Source organism: Pinus tabuliformis, chromosome Q (assembly GCF_031772625.1).
Source record: "Pinus tabuliformis cultivar Carrire ecotype Pingquan chromosome Q, CPIR1, whole genome shotgun sequence".
Classification (NCBI taxonomy): Eukaryota; Viridiplantae; Streptophyta; class Pinopsida; order Pinales; family Pinaceae; genus Pinus; species Pinus tabuliformis.
This window is the reverse complement of record NC_142296.1, coordinates 1,025,653,742-1,025,673,914: the sequence shown is the minus strand read 5'-3', so window position 1 is coordinate 1,025,673,914 and position 20,173 is coordinate 1,025,653,742. Positions and strand designations below refer to the sequence as shown.

The 20,173-nt window shown below is 40.4% G+C and overlaps 1 protein-coding gene across 2 annotated transcripts in view; it reads right to left on the bottom strand.

Annotated features, from left to right (window-relative positions):
- The window catches only part of LOC149222991 (general transcription and DNA repair factor IIH subunit TFB1-1-like), a 505,404-nt gene that overhangs the window by 418,685 nt on the left and 66,546 nt on the right, over positions 1–20,173 (bottom strand). For both annotated transcript variants that reach the window (XM_089383212.1, XM_089383213.1), the window contains exons 4-5: positions 9,394–9,449; positions 9,173–9,233 (exon numbers count right to left, since the gene is read on the bottom strand). In XM_089383212.1, coding sequence (XP_089239338.1) covers positions 9,173–9,233; positions 9,394–9,449 — 117 coding nt within the window. The remainder of the gene's footprint in view (positions 1–9,172; positions 9,234–9,393; positions 9,450–20,173) is intronic.

Below are 20,173 nucleotides of genomic sequence, written 5' to 3'. Positions count from 1 at the left end.
CGGCATCTAACCGAAGGATTTTCATTAAGCACATCACGACTCAAATGGAGTCTAGAGGAGCTTGTTCCTAGAAGGATTTCTAGCACCGAAGAGATCCAAATTTTTCTAGATTAACAACAAGAGAGGGAGAAGAGAACCAGTCCTATATTTGTTGAGCAGAGATGGCAGTCAATGGACTGAGGGATCAAGACAGATTGGATGGAGCATCCAATTTTTTCATCTAGAAGGCCAGGATCCTAGCAGTCTTAAACAAGAATGACATCAAGGACTATGCCTTGAAGGTAGTTGTTGTTCTGGTCAACGCTGATCCACTGAAGAAGTACAAGGAGGCCCAGGCGAAGGTTAAATGCATGAAGTTGTGGGTAGCTAAGAAGGAAACAACAAGGGAGATGTGGGAGACACTACCTTGTACCAGGGGACTTCCGTTCAACGAAAGATGCTATTGGAGAATTAGGTGAGACAGTACCAGATGCAGAAGGGAGAAGAGATCGATCCCTTCCTTCTCATGTTGTAAGGGATTTGAAACTAGCTGACTTACGTGGGGTCTACACCAAATCTTGAGTTCATGGTCAGGACTGCCCTGAATGCATTCACCGAAGACTGGGAGACATTTCTCCAAAGTATCTTGGGTAGAGCTTCTCTCCCCAGTTGGGAGGAAATGTTGGTAGCTCTTCGACAAGAAGAGAACAAGAGGCTGACCAAGGCAGGAAGTAGTGGCAGAGGAGCCCAGGTCAAGATGGAGGAGGAGGATGCAGCTCTCACATCATCGGGACAGCATGGGCAACAGAAAAGGAAGAATAAAGATATATCCAAGCTCATATGCTTCAGATGTGGTGAACTAGGACATTTCGCAACTCAGTGCCCCCGGAGAAGGGCGAGGAGGAGGCTTCTGACTTGAAGGCTGCTCCAGCGAAAGCTGACACGAAAGGCGAGGATGACGATTGTGCCATGAGTGCTCATGCACCTCTAGAGAAGAGGTGGGGCGACATCGAGTTGTAGTTGGGAGGACAACACAAGGGCAGGATCGTTGAGGTGCCCAAACTCTTGGATCACATACAGCTATGGGAGCCCTTAACGATAGTAGTAAATGACGAGTGTCGGTTGGTGCGAGGTGTGATGGAGCAACAATGGCAGAGCTAGAGTGCCAAATTCTGAAGCAACGCAGTGGATGTTCTAGCAGTGCGAGAGGCACAGAGTAGACTGCAGTAGCGCAGTAGCAACAGAGGGTCATACCAGATTAGCAGCAAAGGTAGCTTCAGCATCACGAGGCATCCATATTGACCAGCATGTCAATTTTTGGGTGAAGTTTCAGTTACTTCTCAGTAACTGAGTTGCAATGCAGCAGTTACCAGTGGCAGTGTTATGGGCAACATGATGCAGCATTTTGAGATGGAGTTGTAGTACAGATGTAGTAGTGACAGTGGCAGAGTCATGGGCAGCAGTACAAGATGCATCAGTGAAGTGGATGAAGGGCAGCAAGCCAAGCATCAGCAACACAGAGGACCAATGAAATGGATTAGTGTAATACTTTTGTTGAGAAGTGTTGCTAGAGCACATTCCTCGCTAAGAGGGAGTGTTGATTTTGGGGTAGCATCACATGTGCCGTAGCTCCAAAATTTTGTGGAGGCGCTAAAACACATGAGATCTCCAAGACCTAGAAATCGTTTGGAGAAATTCCACCCAAATGAGGAGTTATTAAAATAATTAATATTTTTAATGGGTTCCTAAATCTAAACTTAGGAAAATAAAAATATTAATGGGTATTAATAAGAATATGGGTGAGAAACTTCTAAGTGACGAGGATCAAGTATGTTTTAATCTTAGTCGTTGATTAGGGAATTAATCTTGGTCGTTGATTCATGAACAGGAAAAGTATAAGAGGAGGCTTGAGGGTAAATTGGAGATACACCATATTGATCAGTCAATTTGATTGTTTTGGGGCTAGGTTTGCTGAGAAAATCGAATAGGTGATCTAAGTTGCAGTGAGAGGGGCAGTAGCAAAGAGTTGGATCAGAAGGGAGTTCTAAGCTAACGAGTATTAGGCAGAGAGGCGGCACTAGCATCAAAGAGGTAGCGCAAAGGCCTACGCAGCCCAAGAAGGGGCTCACGCAGTGCTGACATGGGGCGAAAGGGTTTCTTGCAGTGGCAGTGCGAGATAATCGTCGGAAGTTCGAGATAATCGTCGGAAGTTCGAGATTTTGCTGGGAGTTCGATGTTCTGAGCCGAGAGGGCTGAAGTCGAAGCTCCTGAGAGCAAATCAATCCAGCAGAGAAGTGACACAGTGTCCTAGAGGCAAGACACTGGCCCACAAAGATCAGATTGTGCTGGGATTTTCGCAGTGCTTGTCTGAGTCAGCCATTCAGTGGAGGACGAGGTAAACCCTCGAATGTATTTCTTGTTGCCGATATTTCTTTCAAAAGTTATCCGGTGTGAGAGGCAACCTGTTGTACTCAGATTCTGCTTGCTTAATGATACAAACCTATATGCCGCACCAGTTTTCCTGCGGCACATAGGAAGAAATTCAATTCTTTTGCTATCTTACAATGAATAAAATTGTGGGTACTTCCTGAATCAATCAACACTATTACCTTTTTCTTCTTGATTTGTCCTTTTATCTTGATGGTTTGAGGAGTGGTAATTCCAGCCAATTCCTTACAAGATATGGTCGGATTCATTTCTTCTTTATCTAGGCTTTGTTCCTGGAGTTTATCCTCTTCTTTTGTCCTTTCTTGCTCCTTTTCTTCTTCCTCTCCACAATCTATGTAGAATAATGTCTTCTCAGCACACTTATGATCTTTAGTGTATTTGCTATCACAACTGTAACAAAGCCCTTTTGCTCTTTTTTCTTCCAATTGTTATGGTGTCAACCTTAAATGTTGTGGAAGGCTAGGGGCAACAACAATTCCATCTTTATAGTTGTGAGTGGTATGCTTCCTGGTTGCCATAATTTTGCTTTCCATTTTTCTTGCTAACCTGAATGCCTTCTCTAATGAATCAAATTCCCAAAGGCGAACATCATGTTGGATATTATCCTTTAAAGTCCCTATGAACACATAAATCCTATGCTCCTTTGGAATATTTTTTACCCTTATGTTCAATTTTTGGAACTTCTCAATGTACTCCATTATTGAACCCTTTTGTTTGAGACTTATCAATTGGCTAAAAAAAGTGTGCTTTTTGTATCCTCATAATGTGCAGTCAATTCTTCCATAAAAATTGCCCAAGTGATAATTTGTTTACGAGAGAAAAACCATTGATACCATACAAACTGATTTGGTTCCAAATATAAAGTTGCAATACGTACCTTTTGTGTGTTTTGCACATTATTGAGATCAAAAAATTACTCTATCTGTAATATCCATGTTGCAAGATCCTTGCCATCAAACTTCCTCATATCAATTTTTGGAATATGGTGAGTCTTCGATCCAACATTAGAGTCTATGGAATCATTATTAACATTTCTTTTGTTCTCATCATGAGTTTCCTTTACTACCATTTCACCATTAGTGACCATTTCTTAAAGCAACTTATTCAAAATTATCTTCAATTCTTCCATCTTATCATCCATGCCATCCATTTTAGCATCCATGCCATTCATCTTAGCTTCCATGCCATCCATCTTAGCTTCTACGCCTTTCTTTAAACAATCCATCTTAGCTTCTACATCTTTCTTTAAACCATCCATCTTAGCTTCTACTTCTTTCTTTAAACCATCCATCTTAGATTCTGTTACTTTTTATGCAAGTGACACTTGTTGCACTTGGTCTCGTAATTTTGATATATCATGTTGCATTTCTTCCTCTTCTTCATGAGTCATGCTAGAGCTTTCAGGTTGTTTAATAGGTGTTTGCATTTTCTTTCCTCGGGGCATCAATTACTGATAATAATGCTTTACTATGCCCTTTGAATTCCTTACTAATTTTTCAAACCAGGCTTATGCAAATATTTAAAAAAAAATACACACCTTCTTTCACTTTATAGGAGCTTGATATTGAATCTGATGTATCTCTGTAACCGATCATCCAGTTTTGAAATTGCGGCCTATAGTAGCCCTTTGTGTCCTCTTTCCAATGCCACCAGTCTGATCCAAATTGGATTCTCCAAGGAAGAGTTATGCACAATCTCCCAAGATGACCTGATTATAGACCTTTCCAGAAGAGCGAACTTGTATGAAGTGCCACGTGTCACTGTTTCGACCGTTGGCTCTGAAAAATATATACAAGAAACTACAGTCTGTCCTCTTTCTGTATCTTCTTACAAAATTTCAATCCGATGCTCAGAGAGAAAGTTATGACGATTTTCCCCAAGTCACCTGTTTGGAATGTAATTCAGGAGTCTGCAAAAAAAACCAACTTCCTCAAATCATATCTCCACAAATACAGCGCAAAAAACTCTGAAATTCGGACCCGAGGTTCAGTGCGATTTCGTCTCAAATAGGTTTTTTTCGCTTCTGAAACGTTTTTGAAAAAAAATTATAGTGAAAATGCCACAATGACCTATTTGGAGCAACAAAACCCTAGAATCCAAAGCTCTGATACCAAATGTTATGAAACCAGCTCACAAAAAGATAGAAAAGATAGATCAACGCCTTAGAATTCAGCCTCTTCGAGGGGGCAAGCTCCTTTACATTACATAAATGAACAATTTTTGAATGATTCAGCTGGAAAAACCTCATTTCTATATATAGGAGTCTAAGGAGTCACAATATAACCAAGCCGACCTAACAATAATAATATAAAGGCACAAAAATAACAATAGAGGGATTCTATGGGCCACAGTAATAACAATATGGGGACAATAGGGGCACAACAATATTAATAAGGGATACAACTACAATATTAATGGGGGCATCACTAGTATTATAGGGACCTAACAGTCTGAGGAGTGGGAGACGTTTGTCCAAATCATTTTGGACAAAGTGAATCTTCCAAGATGGGAAGAATTGTCTACATCTCTTCACCAAGAAGAGATCAGATGACTGACCAAGACGGGAAGTAGCAGCAAAGGAGCCCAGGTCAAGAAAGAGGAGGAAAAGGATGCAACTCTGGAATCTGTAGGGGAAGAGGAAGAAAAAGGACCTCTACAAGATTAAGTGCTTCAACTGTGGGGAGTTGGGCCATTATGCAAACCAATGTCCCAAGAAAAAGAATAAGGGAGAGGTGTTTGACTCCAAGCTAGCGCCAGAAAAGACGGAGAAGGAGGTAGAGGATGATGATGATTGTGCCATGAGTGCTTATGTACCTCTAGAGAAGAGGTGGGGAGACATCGAGTTGTAGTCAAGAAGACTACAGGCGATGAGGAGCAGGATCCTTGAGGTACCCAAACTCTTGGATCATATCCAGCTACAGGAGCCCCGAAGAGACAATAGCAGGATGGCAGATGTCGGTAGAAAGGAATGCGGATGAAGCGGCAGAGTGCTAGAGTGCAGGGATCTGCAGCAATGCAGTGGGGATAGCAGCAGTGCGAGAAGCACAGAGGAGGTTGCAGTAGTGCAGGAAGGCACAGAGAGGTTTGTAGTAGTGCGAGAGGCACAAAATTGTTGCAGCAGCACAGAGATAGCAGAGGGAGCACGAAATAATGACAAAGGGAGCTTCAGCATCAGGAGGGTTTTCTAGCCTAACAAGGATGTCAGTAGTTGGGTAGATCAGTTATCATCGTCTCAGAAAATGAGTTGCAGTAGCAACAATGGGGCTATGGGCAGCGCGGTGCAGCATGAGGAGATAGGGTTGCAGTGCAAATGTGGTGTTGGGAGAAAGGACCAGCAGCAGCACGGATGCAGAGTTGTCGTACAAATGTAGTAGTGGCAATGGTAGAGCCATGGGCAGTGGTACAGGATGCAACAATGTAGAGGATGTTGGGTGAGAAGGCCAAGCATTAGCACAAGTACTGGTGTCGTATGATCAGAGTGATGTTCAGACGTGGAACATTACTAGAGCACATTCCCCGCTAAGAGGAAATGTTGATTTTGGGTGGCATCGAATGTGCTCTAGCGATGAAAACTGGTGGAGAGGCTAAAGCTTAATCATCAAGAAATTATATGCATTGGTTTCTCAAGTAATTATCAAGAAAAGAGTAATCAAACCCTAATAACTATATGCATTGGTTTCTCAACAACATGTGCATTCCTTTTCATTAGAGAAAAACAATGAAATTATCTTGATAAATCATAATAATAAGTTATAAATCCTTGAATGCAGAGTCCATAGGACTTCGAAATGCAGATCCAGCATTCAAAGAACCAAATGGCACCCTAGGATAGACAGATGCCCCCAATGGTGTAGTAACAATTGTCTTATGTTGGTCATTTTGCACAAGCACCTGGTTATAATCTGAGAAACCACCCAACATAGACATCACACCTAATTTGGTAACTTTCTATAGTAAGTGCCTCATTTCCTGAGAGTGGATAATTATCTACAAGGGACAATTCGTTCCAATTTCTGAAGTCAATACAAAGCCTGATTTCTCCAGTCTTCTTTCCGACCGGCACATGGTTAAAACAATGAAATTATCTTGATAAATTATAATAATAAGTTATAAATCCTTGAATGCAGAGTCCATAGGACTTGGAAATGCAGATCCAGCATTCAAAGAACCACATGGCATCCTAGGATAGACAAATTCCCCCCATGGTGTAGTAACAATTGTCTTATGTTGGTCATTTTTCACAAGCACCTGGTTATAATCTGAGAAACCACCCAACATAGACATCACACCTAATTTAGTAACTTTCTATAGTAAGTGCCCCATTTCCTGGGAGTGGATAATTATCTACAAGGGACAATTCGTTCCAATTTCAGAAGTCAATACAAAGCCTGATTTCTCCAGTCTTCTTTCCAACCGGCACATGGTTAGCCACCCATGATGAATGCCCAATCTGTGGCCCAGAATAGCTGGAATTCTCATAAAGGGGGTGTCTTACCTTCAGCCAATTAAAGATTGAAGGAGGTATGACCCCTGCCTTTATGAATTAATGAAAATGTACATCAAGATCACGCCCTCCTTGCTGCACATAACAAGCTGCTGCACTCACTCAAGAAACAGTGCACAATCCAAGAAAGATCAATAATAGAGGTGAACTCAAAAGAAGTCAGAGAGGTGCCTCATTTGTTGTTTTGTTTGGTACAAAAGCATGTATAAATTATCTTGGTTGGGTGTTTTTAATAACTGTAGAAAGTCCGTGATTTTGCTGCTGTTCTGTATCTAGATGACTGTGCCTTCCTTTCCGGCCATCTGTTTCATGCAACAATTTCTTCAAGAAATACAATGCTGAAAACACCACTCAAAAATTTGATCTGGAACTCTGATTTTTAATGGCTGGTACAGGGTCTAACAGGTAGAAGTTGAACTGTGGCAACACTTTTACTACTCTTTCAAAGACAGAATCTAAAGGGAGCGACTTGTAACATACCTAGGTAGATATAACATGTACATTAATTATTAAAGCTCTAGTTAATATCTTAATTAATAGGAACACTTTCCGATGGTCATGGCTATTCATCATAATCATTCATCTTCATAGCTATATAACCCTAAACCATTCACTCATTGTAATCATCACTTTAATATCAATTTATAATATTTTGTCTTTCATGGATTACTTGGATTTGTTCCCTCTTATAATTCAACGTTAGCTCCTTGTGAGCAATGTTATTAGAACCAGACTAGATCCAGAAAAGATGACCAATCTGACTAGTTTTGGGGCCATACTGATCCAATTGAATGTTCCATTTTGAAAATAGCTAGTTCTGTACCAAACTGGCTGGTCCAAACCAGCTATAAACGTCAAAATCAGGTGGTTCCATACAAAACCATATAGCCAGTTATGGGGACCTTTGGACACATTTTTTTTTGAACTGATAAAATAACAAAACGTAAAACATCAAACGTAACTCTAGGTCCCTCACCGATTCCACACCGAACCAGCCATAAATGTCAAAACTAGTTGGTTCCACACAGAACCATACAGCTAACTATGGGGACCACCTGAACATATTTTTTTTTAAAAAGGTCGCTACACAAAAAAAGAGAAACACTACATTTAACCCTATGCCCCTCCATAATGCTATTTAATGAGGACCCCACCTTCCATTTGACTCACACAATACATTTGAGCAATTTGGATCTTTTGAGCTCAGTTCCTTGGGCCATTTACGGTCTCTTTGTTTATGTATTTTTTTCAGATATGGATTACGGTGTTATTTTTGGTCATATGCACCCTTGCTAGTTGCTATATACATGATAAACTTTGCATATATGTGTATATTATATAATGTTTTGGATCCACATGGATATCTATATCAAATTGGAACCGACAAAACTATATATATATATATTTCAAAATTTGAATATTTTATATATTTTTTGATTGTCCAGTTTTCTGGTTCAGTTTTATTTCTGGCTTTTGTCGGTTCCAATTTGATTCTAGTTCCTGGGGTAGACCAGTTCAATGACAGATCCAGTATTGATAACAATGCTTGTGAGCACCACTAGGTACATCACAACTGCACTTGAAATTTGAAACTGATGTTGCAGGATAATTCCTCTTGCTTTTGGGTCAGAATTTTTCTGACCTTATGTGATATCCCTAAGAAAAACATCAAACTTGAAATTCATATTTAAAAAGAGTGACCATTCTCAACTAGTTGAAACCTTGCAATATTCATATCTCATCTGTATTAATTTATAGCATCAATACCCACACCAAGCAATATACTATGTATGTCATCTTGCAATTAATTTGTTGTATCATATCATATGGCCTTGAAACTAAACACATAAAACTCTATGAGGTAAATACTCAACTCACATACGCAAAGCTATGTTTGTGATCCCCCCTCCTAAATAATGTCATAAAAGGATCCCCTTCTCTCCCCCAAATTAGTGATTATTCATAGACATATTGTGTCAATAAAAAGTATGCCATACCATATCCAATCCTTACATAGAACAATTTTTACCAAAAATAAAAGAGTAAACAAGAAGATATAGCACAAATTAAAAGGACAAAGGAAAATATTGCGGAAACGCCTCGATAAGGTTAACTGAATATTGCCTTAACTTTAATACATGTATTTGAAACTATCATGAGAAAACAAAAGTACCCTATACAATATATCAAAAATATTCACAACCAAAAAAGAATAGAAAGTTGAAGTGGAAATAAATATACCTGTGTAAGCTAGGCAACTATCAGCATCTACAGCATTGTCCAATACAAAGACGTAGTTTACCTAAATAAGTTAAGACGAGAAATTGATATTAGACTAAGGATAGAATTTTACATTTTTTCTTGTTGAAAAACTCCATCTGTGTATGTAAGAATACTTTCTAATATGTCCTTGTACATTTAATCTTAAAGGAGATAATATGGTCACTTAAAAAAGATACAACCTTATTCGGTGTTGCTATGCGCATCAATCGGTCTTTACCTTTGAAATTATAGTTAACTGAAATTGTTGCATAAGGATAAGTTAACAAAATAGTATTTCTTCAAATTAACTATTTTTGAAACCTTACACTAAATAGGATAAGGATATAACTTCAAAAACCATATCAAAATTACTTACGTAATTGCATAGAGACAAAAGACAGTACTCTTGACGCCTAACACAATTTTTGTTTTTAAGAGGACCTTCACTAGAGCACTTTCACATCTCAATGGCGATTGAAATAAAATGCATTTACTGACATATATTAAAGACATTGATTATTTGAGATTTTTTAGAACCCATCTTGGAACTAATTAACTAATGCATGATAAGAGTTAAGTAACCTTCATCTAGATAATTTGTTGTTGTTGTCCAACATGTTATTATCCCTAATTTAATCACATTGTTACACCAAAATATAACACCTCTTGAGATTGTTGAAGTTTATAAGTTTACTTAGTTAGAAACTCTCCATGCACTTTATTTGATTTATTCCTACCTACTTGTTATTTTTCCTTAACAAGTTATTTACAATGTAAATACTGAAAACAAAACTAGTGCATGCTCATCATATTACAGATCAACAACTAAAAGAAACAAGAACAAACACACCATATTTTTGGACTAATGTCCCTAGAAAAACCCAATAAAGGAAAATCGGTGCAGCTATCTGAGGGTTTTGTTATTAAGCAATATCATAGTACAATTTGGGTGCCGAAACTGGCCTACCCAACAGAGAATTTCCTTAGCAGTAACTGGGGTTTCTGACAGATCTACTAGCTGAAACCCCGGATAATCCTTCCGGCATCTACTCAGCACCAATCTGCCCTAGAAACCCCAGCGTCTGCCCAATCTGGACTGCCTCAGCCTCTCCTAGCCCAGTGTTGGCACTGCGTCAGCCTATCTTTGGCCTACGTCAGCCCTAGGAGACCCTGTGTCAGCTACGCTGACCTCTCTGGTGCTCTGCGCAGCACTTAGCTGCCTCTGCGTAGCCCTGCGTGAGCACTAGCTACTCCTGCGTCTCTCTCTCTCTCTCTGCTCTGCTGCTATCCCGACACTATCTCTGTCTCTTTGTCTCTCTGTACTCAATGCCCCTCAATTGCTCGCCCGATCACTGATTCTATCTCTCTTAGCAAACCCCGCTCTAAAATGTAGAATGACTGATCACACTGGTGTATTCTCCAAGTGACCCTCAAGCCTCCTCTTATACTTTTCGTGTTGACGTATCAATGACCGAGATTAAGTCCCTAATCAACGGCTAAGATTAGATCTGGCTTGATCCATGTCTTTTGGACCATTCTAACATAGATTCATATTAATACACATTAATATTTTGTTTTCCCTAAGTTTAGACTTAGGGACGCCATTAAAAATATTAATTATTTTAATATCTCCTTTCTGGGTATTGGAGATCTCATGTGCCCCATCCTCTCTACCAAATTTCGTGGCTAGAGCACATCCGATGCTACCCCAAATCAACAGAGATAAAGTCCAAAGTTTAAGTGGAAGACCCTATGCACTCAAGAAGGGGCCACTATTACATCACCAACCCTCCTCTTCCATCTGGTTGGCTCTCCTCCAACTTAAGGGGGGTTCTCCCTTGTAGATCGTAGGGATCTAATGGCCCAATAAAAAACCAAGTCAAGACCCCCCGAAGGTTGTTACTTCAAATACCATCAATCAAAGGCTTTCACCATTAGGATTAAGGTGGATTGAATTGCTAGGGTTTTTCTTGGGTGATTCCAAGTTTGAGTTCAAGGAAAGGGTCCCCAAACACAAATAACCAAGGAACCACCACGAGATTCAAACCCCAACAAAATGGTTTACATGATTTTCAAGGAAAAGCAGTGAAGGAGGATAGAAGGTAAGTGCCTTCGCTTGTCGATATATTTTTGTTGATTTTTGAGTAGCAAAAGATGTGCTCTAGCTCCAAAATTTTGTGGAGGGGCTAGAACACATGAGATCTCCAAGACCTAGAAATTGTTGGGAGAAATTCCACCTGGATTATATTTTATTAAAATAATTAATATTTTTAATGGGGTTCTTAAGTCTAAACTTAGGAAAATTAAAATATTAATGGGTATTAATGAAAATATGGGTGAGAAGATTCTAAGAGATAAGGATCAAGTCTAATTTAATCTTAGTTGTTGACTAGAGACTTAATCTTAGCCATTGATTTCTCAACAGGAAAAGTATAAATGGAGGTTTGGGGTCAGTTGGAAAAAACACAGAGAGATTGAGGAAATCAATTTTCTGAGGTGAGAAGTTCTCAGGAGGAAAATCGATTGGGGAGATGTTGCCTCTGAGGGGCAGAGATAGTTCACAAATACTAACAGAGAAGTGGAGATAAATTTGTGGAGGCAGCACAGTAGCTGGGAGAGCTGACACTTGGCCAGTCTGGGCCCATGCAGCCTTGACGTAGAGCCAGAAAGGCCAGCGTAGAGGAAGAGTTGTCTTCCACCCAAAAAGTCAAGGAGCTGGCAAAAACTGCCAAAACAGTCGAGAAAGTTGACGCAGTGGGCAGAAGTGTTGACGCAGAGCCTTAGAGAGCTCCACAAAGGTGCCAGCCAGTTTTGCTATGGATCAGACGGATTCTGCCAGGTGAAGTGAGGTAAAACTCACTCAGGTTCTCCGCCATTGTATTTCTCTGTCGTTTTTCGGGAGGGCAACCAACATTTGTATTCAGAACTTCTGCTTAATAATAGAAAACCCTCAAAGCTACTGCACCGATTTTCCCGAATTGGGTTTTTCTAGGGACGTTTAGATCAAAAATAAGTGTGTCCTTTGCATGATTGTCTCATTTAATTTTCAATACTTGATTTGTATATTGGTGTAGGCTGCAGTGTATTTGCATTAATATTTTCTGAATATTTCTGAAAATAACTTGTTAAAATGAAGAACACAAGTAGGTAATGCAAATCAGTTTACTACAGGAGGATTTCCAGTTTGTTAGATTCAAAAAATTTCACATGGTATCAGAGCAATTACAGATCAAGGAGGATTGAAGCCATCAGCGAAAGGACAGAGGAAAATCTGTGCTAAAGATAGTTGTCCCGAGAGACAATGCAGTTTCTAGCCAAGAGAGCAAAGGAGAGGTGACACAGTCACCAAGGGAGGCTCACACAGAGCCTACATCAGCCTGATTGGGTGACGTTGTTGCTGCAGAGGACAGCGCAGTGATTACTGAGCCAGCGCAGAGACTGTTGAGTCTCGTTTTCCCAGTTGCCAAGACTAGAGGTGCAGCGCAAACTTCATCTGGGGTTGCTAGTGGGGTGTTGATTTTGTTGGGGCAGAACAATACCTAGTGGGGCAGAAGCAAAGTAGAGGGAATCAATTGCTCAGTAGATTTCTTGCCAAGAAATCTGGATCCAGTGCTGAGCAGCAACAAACACAGATCAGAGAGGGGTGGTTCGACAATTGTTGGCAGAAGGATTTCCGTGAAGGAAATTGAAATTCAGAGGGAGCTTGTTCCTTAGAGGATTTCTAGCGCCAAAGAAATCCAGATCCGAGTTATGTTGCGGCAGCAGCAAAAGAGGGAGAAGAGAACCAGTTCGACATTTATTTGAGCAGAGATGGAAGTTAATGGACTCAGGAACTAGGACAGGTTGGATGGTGCATCCCACTTTGTCTTCTAGAAGGCCAAGATCCAAGCAGTTTTGGACAAAAATCGCATCAATGATTATGCCTTGAAGACGGTTGTTGTTCTGGTTGATGTTGATCCTCTCAAGAAGTACGAGGAGGGTCAGGCAAAAGTGAAGTGCATGATCTTGGACGGAGTCAAGGATCATGTGATCCGACATATTGTTGAGAAGGGCACAACAAGGGAAATGTGGGAGGCCTTGACCACCTTGTATGAGGGAACTTTTGTTCAGTGGAAGATGTTGCTTGAGAGTCAGCGGAGACAGTTTCAGATGCAGAAGGGAGAAGAAATCGATCCCTTCCTTCTCAAGTTGCAGAGGATCCATGACCAAAGCTAACTTCTGTAGGGGCTACACCAGATCCTCAATTTATGGTCTGTCTGGTTCTTTGGGGGAAATAGAAGAGGGATAAGGGGGTTTTTTCTTGGGCAATTGAGAATCTTTGGGCAGGAAAACTTCAAAAATCCTAGCTCTCTCAGGAAAATTAAGCTTTTGGTAAATTTCTTGACGAGCATTAATGGAAAAGGGAGTCAGGGATTCACTGTGTGGGACCTACAACATCTAGTTTATATTCTCAAGGGTAATGGTGAAAAGAATTTCACCATTAGGGGAAATGATACTCTTTTGCTCGAAAGATAAGAGGCATGGCACTTCAGGAAGAATTCAGGGAAATAATAGGATTGGGGAAAAACAAACAGGGGTAGTCTAGATTGCCATAGCCCAATTTCGTCTAACTGGTCAAGATAGGTGTCACGAAACCAACAGTGTAATTCGAAGAGGTCGAATTCACACTGTGTTTTGGCAATTTTATAGTCTCTATCGACTAAGGGGATGTGGTCTAAATCCACAGAGGGAGTGAGCATCAAACTTACCACAGTGGCATCAGTCTTGGTTTTGGGGGCCATTGCAATAATTCGGGTAGAATCGCAGAGGATGACAAACGGAATTGTAGAGGACGACTGTTAATTGTGCAGGAAGAGAGCTTGGAGGCAATTTCACTGTGAGCAATAGTTGATAGGCAAGAGAAAACAGGGATCAAATTGATAACAGGGTGAGAGTATGAGCATGAGGAAAGAGGATGATCGGAGGCGAAAACGAAGATTTATAGGTTTGTAGTGGACTGGGACCGTTTGGCTAAAATGGTTGTTTGGAGGAGGATTTACTTTGCAATGAAAAATCACAATGGGAGGAAGTGGCAAATGGGAGGGCGCAATGATTAATTGACGTGGCGACCAGCAGTAGGCAGAAGGAAGTGTTGGACTGTTGGCGAGAAAGGAGATACGTGGCAATAGGGGAGAGGAGGTGGAGCGGAAGTGGAGGGTGACATAACCGAGAGTGCAGATTATGGCGGGAATGGTGAAAAACCGCTTTCAAAGAGGGGTAGGAAAACCGCTTTTGGAGGGGGGTAGGAGTGGTATATGGTATTGAGAGGGGGGGTGCGAAATGTCGAAATGGTGACACGTAGGGGTGGGAGCAATAGTTGATAGGCAAGAGAAAACAGGGATCAAATTGATAACAGGGTGAGAGTATGAGCATGAGGAAAGAGGATGATCGGAGGCGAAAACGAAGATTTATAGGTTTGTAGTGGACTGGGACCGTTTGGCTAAAATGGTTGTTTGGAGGAGGATTTACTTTGCAACGAAAAATCACAATGGGAGGAAGTGGCAAATGGGAGGGCGCAATGATTAATTTACGTGGCGACCAGCGATAGGCAGAAGGAAGTGTTGGACTGTCGGCAAGAAAGGAGATACGTGGCAATAGGGGAGAGGAGGTGGAGCGGAAGTGGAGGGTGACATAACCGAGAGTGCAGATTATGGCGGGAATGGTGAAAAACCGCTTTCAAAGAGGGGTAGGAAAGCCGCTTTTGGAGGGGGGTAGGAGTGGTATATGGTATTGAGAGGGGGGGTGCGAAATGTCGAAATGGTGACACGTAGGGGTGCGAGCAATAGTTGATAGGCAAGAGAAAACAGGGATCAAATTGATAACAGGGTGAGAGTATGAGCATGAGGAAAGAGGATGATCGGAGGCGAAAACGAAGATTTATAGGTTTGTAGTGGACTGGGACCGTTTGGCTAAAATGGTTGTTTGGAGGAGGATTTACTTTGCAACGAAAAATCACAATGGGAGGAAGTGGCAAATGGGAGGGCGCAATGATTAATTGACGTGGCGACCAGCGCTAGGCAGAAGGAAGTGTTGGATTGTTGGCGAGAAAGGAGATACGTGGCAATAGGGGAGAGGAGGTGGAGCGGAAGTGGAGGGTGCCATAACCGAGAGTGCAGATTATGGCGGGAATGGTGAAAAACCGCTTTCAAAGAGGGGTAGGAAAACCGCTTTTGGAGGGGGGTAGGAGTGGTATATGGTATTGAGAGGGGGGGTGCGAAATGTCGAAATGGTGACACGTAGGGGTGGGACCAGTGGGGAGGAAACCGCTTTTCGAACCCTCCCTTGCCGGTAAAGGGAAACATGGCAAGGGAGCTGAAAAGCCCTGGGAGTCATTCGATAAGATGGGGATATGATTTGGAACAGGAGAGAAGAGTGCACTTCAAACGCTAGCGACAAATTATCCCACTACGCACATATTTTTAACAAATAACACCAAGTATTAACATGTTTCATACAAGTTTAATTTTCCCCTAAACTAACTAATTAAAAGCAATTAGGGTGCATTTAGGAGTGCAAACCCTCATTTATTCTGCCATTTTTAAAGGACTAAAAACATCTATTCAAAACTAATCTAACAATTACATTAATCCATATTACACAATTGGATTAATTTATTCACCTTAATCTATCTAATCTAATCTTAGCCAAGATTACATTGTTTGGCTAATGTATTCATTCTAATCTAATTGACAAAAATTAAAAATTGCTTGAACATAGTTAAACAGTATGTTTCAAGCAAGAGGAAGTATTGTGGGATTTTGAACAAGCTGCACATAATTTCTTGAATTTATTCTTCAAACATTATTGTACTATTAGTGGCACTTCAATTGGCATCACTTTCACATTTTTCTTTTCTGTGGGGTTCTTTTATCATTGTTTCTTTTTCTTTTTCTATTTTTTTATATATATACCCTATTTTCATTTTTTATTTTCATTTATATATCTTTTTTTGGAAATCATTTGCAATATACAATATTATTTACAATTTGAAATACTAAAAGAAAACATTCAATCATCAGTTGATCCTATAAATTATAGGACCCTAACAGTGACTCCAACAGGGGATGGTACTCTCCTTGTGAGGTGTCAAGAACAATAGACTAGTAGCCTTGAATCCTTGTCTTCAGTGTTTTACTGCATTTGATTTTTTGTAGTTATTGTAGTTATGGTGGCAAAATGACTAAAAGCTCAAGGCCTTCTCCACGGGCTTCAACTTTCAGACATAAGCTACCCCAATCATAACAGTACAAAGGAAATGGTATCTACAATGAGTGTGATAAAAACTACTTTTATTCCTGAAAAACATAATGTTTCAGCATCCTACCATTGACAGGTCCTCCAGGTAGCTCTGTTCCATCCATGTCCTTCAGAAAAATGCACTATTTCCCCTATAAGCATGAATTATGTAAGGTCCCATCCACAAATTATCAAACTTACCATGCTTGCCTTTCTCTTCTCTTCTAGAATCCCATTTCAAAACATGATTGCCTATCTGAAAATCATCCGCCTTAGTTCTTCTGTCATATATCTTCTTGATACTTTCCTGGATCAACTGAGTTCTGTTGTGAACTTCCTCTCTTGACTATTGCAGGTGAATTGTTTGATTTATTCTTCTTTGTAGATCATTTGGTTCAACCTCCAATTCTTGCAGCATTTTCAAAACAGGAATTCCCAATGAAGTTGGAAAAACAACATCCATCCCATAAACTAATTGGTATGGAGACATACCAATTGACTTCTTAGTAGTAAGTTTGTCTGCCCATAATGCATTTACAAGCTTGTTGTGCCATGATTTCTTGTTATCCTGCAACAATTTTTTGATAATATTAACCAGACTTTTGTTGGAAGATTTTGCTAGTCCATTTCCTTGAGGGTAATAGGTTGTAGAATGTCCCAACATTATTTGATATTTGTTGCAAAATTCCACCATTCTTTTTGACCTGAATGTTGTAGCATTATCTGTAATGATTTTCTTAGGGCATCCAAATCTTGAAAGAATATTATTCTCTAGGAATTTAATGATTACTGCATCAGAGGCTTGTCTAGTAGGTATGGCTTCTATCCATTTGGTAAAATAATTAGTGGCTATAAAAATCCACTTACGTTGGGTAGAAGAGGAAAGGTGAATTTCTCCTATAAAATCCAGACCAGAGTTTCAACAGATATTGGCTTTAAGGGTAAAGGCAATAGTTTTTTTTCCTTCAAATATTTGGCATTTGTGGCAAGAGGTGACTCTCTTCTCGATATCAGAAAATAAGGTTGGCCAATAAAAACCTGCTCTTAGGATCTTGTTGACAGTAGTCTTCCAATATAGGTGTCCACCACAATCTCCTTTAAATTCCTGCATCACTTTATTTGCTTCATCTTTCAACAAGCAATTTAGTAAAATTCCACCAGTACCTTTCCAATAGAGATTATTATCCAAAATACAAAATTTCATTGCTTTGAGTTTAAGAAATCTAGCATTCATTTTGGTCAAACCAGGAGGAGCTTGTAAATGATGTAGAACAAAAATAAGGTTTGCATACCAGGGAGAGGTAGCAAAAGCCTCTGCTACTTGTGGAGTTGCCATCTTTTCGGATTCATTAAGTATAGCTAGAAAATTCATGTCCAAAGCATGTAAATTAGATTCAGCCCTCAATTTAGCTAACCCCTGACCTTTAATGAGTTTGGTAGGTTTGATTTCAATGTCATACTCCTATTTTTGGTTAATATAATAAAGCTGAGATTTCCTTCTTCTCATCATCGTTATTTGCATGTTCTATGTTGTTAAATTTTACATGGAAATCTTATGTTTATCAGTGAGAATTTTATTTGAAGGGTTTGTTCCAAATTTTTTTCATTTGGGACATTACAGTGGTATCAGAGCCTTGGTCTTGGCTCAGCTTGTGGGATTTTCAGTGCAACTATTATGGTTTGAGGGCTTTATGTGCCATGCGTTTTATAGAGGATGAATTCATATAGTGAAGAAATCGAGCCATTCTATACTCCAGCGGTAAATTTGTGTGGGCAGATTGTTGTATCAAGGAAAGGCCAATTGCTTGAGGAGGCCACAATTGTTATCATTGTAATGCACTTGTCTCAATGGTGAATTGAAGTATTTCTCCTCTGGCCAAATAATTGAAAGCTACAGCTGCAAAATATATTTTGCAGAAGAGGTCAAATCATCATCTAAAACCAGCTCCAGGGTCAAAACCGAATGAAAAGTATGTATAGCATTGGTTCGTACGTTAATGTTGTTGGTGCATTTGGTTTGATTGGGTAGCGTCGTTTGTGGTGTGCCATTAGGAAGACAAGACTCGATCCGTGACTAAGAGATCGAATTCTAGGGGATGAGTGTAAGAATGTGCGTCTAAGCTCATGACGGGTGATGCGAGCCACAAGGGAACAACCCTGTTGGGTCTATTGACTGGGTGGAGCAACCATCCATGCAATGTATTATGAAGTAGTGGAAACGTTGATCTGATTACTGACCACTTCCGAGGAAACTGCCATGTGGGTCGAAATCGTGGCCATGTTAGGGTGGTACGCTAGATCGATTAACAATATGAATCATTGGGACTGCATAAATGCCTGTAAAGTCATTCTGGACGTAAGACGGCGTACTAAGGCCGAATCGTTTTGAGTACATCAGTGGATATGTATTGGAGCAAGGATCCCATCAAGGGGAACGTCCCAGTCAAAAATCATTACCGTGGACCAACCTGTATCACAGTGACAAAAATTGCAGCGAGATCAAGCTTCATTCCAGGAATAACTTGATGGCTGCAAAAAGTCCACGTTGCAAGATGTCTTGACAATGCGTAAGACACGGTATGACCCATCCCAATCGAAATATTAATCCACGTACCACCATTCTGTCGATTTCATGTTGAACCGCTCATGCAATCACTTCCGCTGAGTAAAATCTGAACTGTGATGTAAGTGGCGTCGATGGCAATCGAGTAAGGAAATCAGCGATTGACAATTGGAGGCCTGAATTGGTCACCAAAAGCCACGGGGATGATCACTGACCCTGGGGACATGTAAATGGTGACTACATGCAGCTATAGGGGTGTCAGCGTCCATCATTGAGCATCGAATCAGTGACTAGATTCCTTTGATGCCAATCGAAGTCTACTAATTGTTGGGGATGCTATAGCAGAAGGAGTGTGGGAACCAGCCCAAAGTCCGACAAGGAAGTCGGACAAGCATTAGAATTATTTTTTGAGGACACAACACTTTAGTAGGAGCAATGGGGTCAAATCAATAATCGTCAAGGGTGTCTTCAGAAGCCATATTCCTCAGATTGAAGGCAGAAAGCCACGATTCATCATCGCACCGTAGAGAGGTTGAATTCTTGTACAATTTGCTTTTGCAGGGGTCGATATCACTACTAGAAGTAGAGCGACTTCTTGCCGAAAACTTAATTATTGAAAAACATTATTGGAAAAAGGGTTTCTGTAGACCGAGAGCTTCAGGTTCGCGAGGCTGAGAATTTCTTAGGACGAAGAGCACCACCTGGCATTGTGATTCAATGTTATCTTTCCTATACCAAGGACGAATTATTGAAGAGTCGATCATTAATTTTGAAGGGGGGCCAAGTACCAAATCAATGCGGAAGGGAGATCGAATTCCTGTACTAGGAAACCTCTGAATTGTTCATTTTTCAGATCTGGAAGTTTTCCATTAATGCCAAACATTCATGCCTGTACCAGCCTATCATTGTTGGTTGTCTGCAACTACTAGTATTTGAAGAAGAATAGTTGGGAAAGGACTCAAAATCATTCAGGTAGGGAGCTGCATTTTAATTGAAGACAGATGACTTTTGGTGACTTTCAAGGCCAAGTGGGACGAGTTCCTTTCACTTGCTGACTGATGTTTCCTTAGTTTGGGTCAAAGAATCTCTTTGTTATGGGTTGCATGTGGGAAAGAGTGGCATACTTTTTATAGAACCAAGTT